The 5,381-nt window shown below is 32.7% G+C and overlaps 1 protein-coding gene across 1 annotated transcript; it reads left to right on the top strand.

The window, feature by feature from the left end:
• Nucleotides 1-2,538: 2,538 nt before the first annotated feature.
• LOC114131830 (uncharacterized) lies at nt 2,539-4,074 on the top strand. The gene is made up of 4 exons (XM_027997139.2): nt 2,539-3,007; nt 3,076-3,194; nt 3,259-3,346; nt 3,427-4,074. Exons 1-4 carry the CDS (start codon nt 2,717-2,719, stop codon nt 4,072-4,074), a joined length of 1,146 nt encoding a protein of 381 aa, XP_027852940.2. The 5' UTR covers nt 2,539-2,716.
• Nucleotides 4,075-5,381: the final 1,307 nt, after the last annotated feature.

The following is a 5,381-nucleotide window of genomic DNA, read 5'->3' as shown; positions in this document are numbered from 1 at the left end:
TAACTATAACATGATTAAATAATAAAACATATTACGAATATTATTAAATAATGATTTTTTTTTGTAGATGGAAACATTCTGAAGCTAGCTTGAAGTTGTATACTTGCAATACACATCCTGCTGATAATGAAATCTCGAATAAAACAAACGAACTTATTTGTTCAATTTTGAATCGATGTTCATCAGACCCAAAACGAAAGATTTTAAGAAACAGCAAAAAATAAAATACAAATATATTATAATGTGAAAACTATTTATTGATATTATAAATTATAACATTTAATAAAATTATCAGAATTGATAAAATTAATTAATCTTATTTTTTTTACTATAATATTGAAATCAATTCTTTTGCCCGGTTGCACAGACGGTCGATAAAAACAGTTCAATAAGATATGATATCGGTTTGATAAACAAGCTGATAAACATCTTTATTGGATCCACAAAGTAGTGTTCGGTTGCACAAATAATTCCATAAAGTTCAATGGTTCGTTCGTTAACCTTGGTTATGTGGTTATTGATTACAATATCACTTACATAAAAGTGATAATTTAATCGATGTTATCATTAAAATTATCAATTTGAGATTTTGATCGACAATCGTTATATTTTGTGATGTATTTAAGTATTTTGCTGAATAAATTTAATATTGTGAATGTGCGGCTGCGGCTTTCCCTGATGGCACGTGAATGGCGCGGGATATTGCCGGCAACCTATGATGCCGGATAATTACAAGGGGGTGGATGGATTTGTAAGGAAAAAAGACTCGGATATTATAATTTTAGTGGACTGTATTGAAACTAAAGATTATTACTAAATTTACAGATAACGGGACGGGGGGGGTCCTTAAATCTAAGACTATATTAACAGAATGAATTTTACAAACATCGATATTTTTAATAATGACATAAATACAAAATGAACATCACCGGATTTATCCCTGGATGACCTGACGATGTCCGACGATGTAGTTCATGAATCATGAATACGCATGGAGAGCAGGCGGCGAGGGCGCACACGCGACGCACAGTGGTCGAAAAATTAAAAAAGGTGGCCAAAAATCATTATTTTAAATATAAGAAAACTTTAATTTTCAAAAAATAAAATGTTTGTACACATCCTATCGTATTTAAAAATGTTTTTTTTTTTTAACAAAACACTAATTTAAGTACATAAAATGCTATATATAGCATAACTAAAATGTTGATAAAACATCGATGTATTGTGAATAGTCGAAATATAATTAAGATAAGTTCTCTGTTAAATATGGTATTAAATTGAGTAATTATCGTCGGTATTTATAAAATGTGATATATGAGTACATTATGAGATATATATGTATATATATAATTAAAGATAAAGGTGCGTACCATATATTTTATAAAATATTATTGATAAATCTAAATTAAACTTATATGTCATTAAAAACGTAGATATTTAGTATGTTTATTCATCGTGTTACACGATGAAAATTATATCAGTTCGTTGGGAAAAGTCCAGTGAACAATACTAAATAAAATTTAGCTGCGCATATTTGCGCTATTTTTTTTAACCGGTGATTGAAATTGCGTGTATACCATTTTTGATATTATCTTTCTTTATAGTGAAATAATATATTTATTTTTAATCATGGCTTTATTAAATAAAATTACACGTGGAAATCTTCATGAATGTATACTCACAAATAGTACTACACATACTATCCAGGAGAAAAAAAATATTGCCTTGAATTATGTTTTAAATGCTTTAAAAATCAACAAAGATGATAATGACGTACAAAATGTTATTGAAGAGATTACGAGATGTTTGGCTACTTCATTTTTTAATAGGTATTTATGTGTTTTTTTTATTTTTATATATTTATATATTTATTCTATTTTATAGAAGTGCTAATGATAGGTAAATTGTATATAATTATAGATATTTTATAAAATGGAACAGTAGTAATCGAAAAAATGAAAGATTTCAAAAAGAAAATCGGGAGTGGCTTTGTTTTATTATTAATTTTCCGGTGTCTGTATACAGAGACAGTAATTTAACAGATATAAATAGTTCTGAATCTGTAGGCCGTGGTCGTCCAACTAAAACATTCGACGAAAGTAGTGCGCGTTCAAAACGACGAAAATGTCAACTTCTATACAACTCATCAAGTTTAAGTGAACTTAGTGAGACAACTTCATATGCGTTTAGGAAAATAGGAAATGAAGATACAGCAAAATTGGTAAAAGAAGCATCAAACTCTACTCCAACAAGAGGAAAAAAGATTCGTGATGTATGGAAGGAAAATAAAAATGCATTAAAGCCGTCTATGATGAGTCCGGAAGTAGCTCTGTCTTTAATTATTGCATGTTCGTTATCGAAATTCCAATACAATATGCTCCGTAAAAACGCTAAAGAACATAACCATGATTTATATCCTTCATATGATCAGCTTCTTGTTGAGAAGGTAAATGCGTATCCTAAACAAATTACAATCGAAGAACAGAAATGTGAGGTTAGCAACATAATTTTTGCTTAAAAATATAAAATATTGAAGTTTAATTTTAATTTTCAAATTAGGTAGGTACGTTACAATATTATTTAATGCTTTTAGGTACAATTGCAATCTCTTTTAAATCATACTTCTAAAAGAATTCTTCAAAGCCTCCCAAAGCCACTACAAAATATAAGCACACTTCATTGCAAATGGGGCTTTGACGGTACATCAGGATTTACAATGTATAAACAATTAACTGTTGGGGCATCACAAGACGACACCATATTCGTAACTTCACTAGTGCCTTTACGAGTTGTTGACAACATTACTAATGAAGTTGTGTGGCAGAATCCAGCCTGTTCATCAACAAGATATTGTAGACCTATACGATTGCAATATGTAAAAGAAAGCGTTGATATTTCTAAAAACGAAGAGAAATACATTTCAGATCAAATCAATAGCCTTGCTAAATTTGAATGTGAATTTGGTACCATTAATTTCATTTTGCAATTGACTATGATTGATGGAAAAGTATGTACACAATATAAGATTATGAATTACATTTTAAACGGTTTATATTGTTAATTTTGCTATTATAGGTATGCAATGCTATAACTGAATCTTCATCAATGGCATGTTATGTATGTGGCGCTAAAATATCTCAAATGAATGATTTAGCTTTAATGCGAACAAAAATTGATGATCAAAGTGCATACCGGTAATATAAATTAATTAAATAGTATTTTAAATAAAATAAAATAAAATATATAATTATTTTTTAGTTACGGGTTATCCACATTACACGCTTATATCAGATTTTTTGAATGCTTACTACACATAAGTTATCGTATGGACTTTAAAGTATGGAAAGTAGGTATCTCAACTATAAATCAAATACATTTTTGCAGTAATTTATATGTCTAACGTTTTATGATTCTATTATTTTATAGGCTAGTAAAAAAGACGGAAAAGATATACTATTGAAGCAAAAAAAATTGAAAATCCAAAACGAATTTCGTTCAAGATTAGGTTTGTTGGTAGATATGCCAAAACAAGGTTTTGGATCCTCAAATGATGGTAATACGGCTAGAAGATTCTTTAAAAATTATAAAATTTCTGCAGAAATTACTGGGGTTTCTGAAGATCTTATTTATCACTTTTATGTTATTTTACAATGTTTATCGTCTGGTGAAAATATCAATATTGATAAGTTCGAAGTGTATTGTTGGGAAACGGCAAAGTTGTATACTAATTTATATAGTTGGTATTACATGCCACCAAGTGTACACAAGATATTAATACATGGCTCATCAATAATAAAATCGTTTGTTTTGCCAATTGGAATTTTGAGTGAGGAGGCTCAAGAATCACGCAATAAAGACATTAAGAGGTATAGAGAGTCTTACAGCCGAAAGTCTTCCAGGATTAATATTAATACTGACATTTTTCAAAGGCTATTACTATCATCGGATCCTCTTATAAGCAGTTTCAGAAAAGTTGATAAACATAATATTAAAAAACTGCTCCCAGAAGTCGAAGATTTATTGCTAGACATAAATTATTGCAGTGATGGGGAACCAGAATACATTTCAGAATAAAAAATAATAATTAAAACAAATTGTAATATATTTTATATCAATAAAAATGTATTTCAATGATAATTGTATATATATAAATATCATAGTTTCAGTTATTTATTTTTGGCCACCTTTTTTAATTTTTCGACCACTGTGCGACGCGAGTACAGTGGCGACGGGCCGTGAACGTCGGTGGCGACGAATGGCGCACACGCGACGTGAGTACAAGTGGCGACGGGCCGTGAACGTCGGTGACGGCGATGGCGCACACACGACGTGAGTACAAGTGGCGACGGGCCGTGGACGTCGGTGACGGCGATGGCGCACACACGACGTGAGTACAAACGGCGATGTGCCGTGGACGTCGGCGGCGGCGAGTGGCGCACACACGACGTGAGTACAAACGGCGATGTGCCGTGGACGTCGGCGGCGGCGAGTGGCGCACACACGACGAAAGTAAACGCGACACGAGCCGTGAACGTCGGTGGCGGCGATGGCACACACACGACGTGAGTACAAACGGCGATGTGCCGTGGACGTCGGCGGCGGCGAGTGGCGCACACACGACGAAAGTAAACGCGACGTTTTTAATAATACGACAACGCGATGTCGATGGCGGCGAGGGCGCACATTACGACGACGTATTTACAAAAACGGCTACGCGAAAAACAGACAAAAAACGTAAAAAAAAAATTAATAAGTAACGTCTCACATTTTAACAGGAAGAAAACACACGTGAGCGAACGAACGCACACACGAAAAAACAGCGATATCTTATCATAAGATAAGAATATTGTTAAGAAGAGGCAACGCCGGGTGCACGGTAATGATCAACGGGTGAAACGACGTAAGCGCGACCGGTTCGTTGACATAAACATCGCGGGGCGGGATCACAAGTTCACCGCGACACTCGTCAAGCGCTGATGTTACCGTACCCAACAGTGAATGATGATCTACTAATTCTAAAGTACTATAGTTATTAGTCAACCATGGCCACAAGAGAAGTAGAAATGTTACAGACGCTGAAAGAAATATCTTGTTAAAACTTATACAGCCTCACATGTCAATTATTGAGAATATAAAGGTATGTATTACAGAATGTTACAAGGTATGTATTATAAATGAATTAGGTATTGAAATTAAATAGTTAAAGGTGCATGATCAAATGTTTTTATAAATGTGTTTGTTAAAGACTGATGGTACTTCAAATAAAATTAAATTAAATACTTAGGAAAATATAAGACACCAGTATAATGCGTTACAGTCAACTGGAGAAAGAACGACTACACAACTAAAAGCAATGTTTGACACTATGAAACGAAAAACAA

This window comes from Aphis gossypii, unplaced genomic scaffold, assembly GCF_020184175.1.
Source record: "Aphis gossypii isolate Hap1 unplaced genomic scaffold, ASM2018417v2 Contig01020, whole genome shotgun sequence".
Taxonomy (NCBI): domain Eukaryota; kingdom Metazoa; phylum Arthropoda; class Insecta; order Hemiptera; family Aphididae; genus Aphis; species Aphis gossypii.
This window is presented reverse-complemented; position numbering and strand designations above follow the sequence as displayed.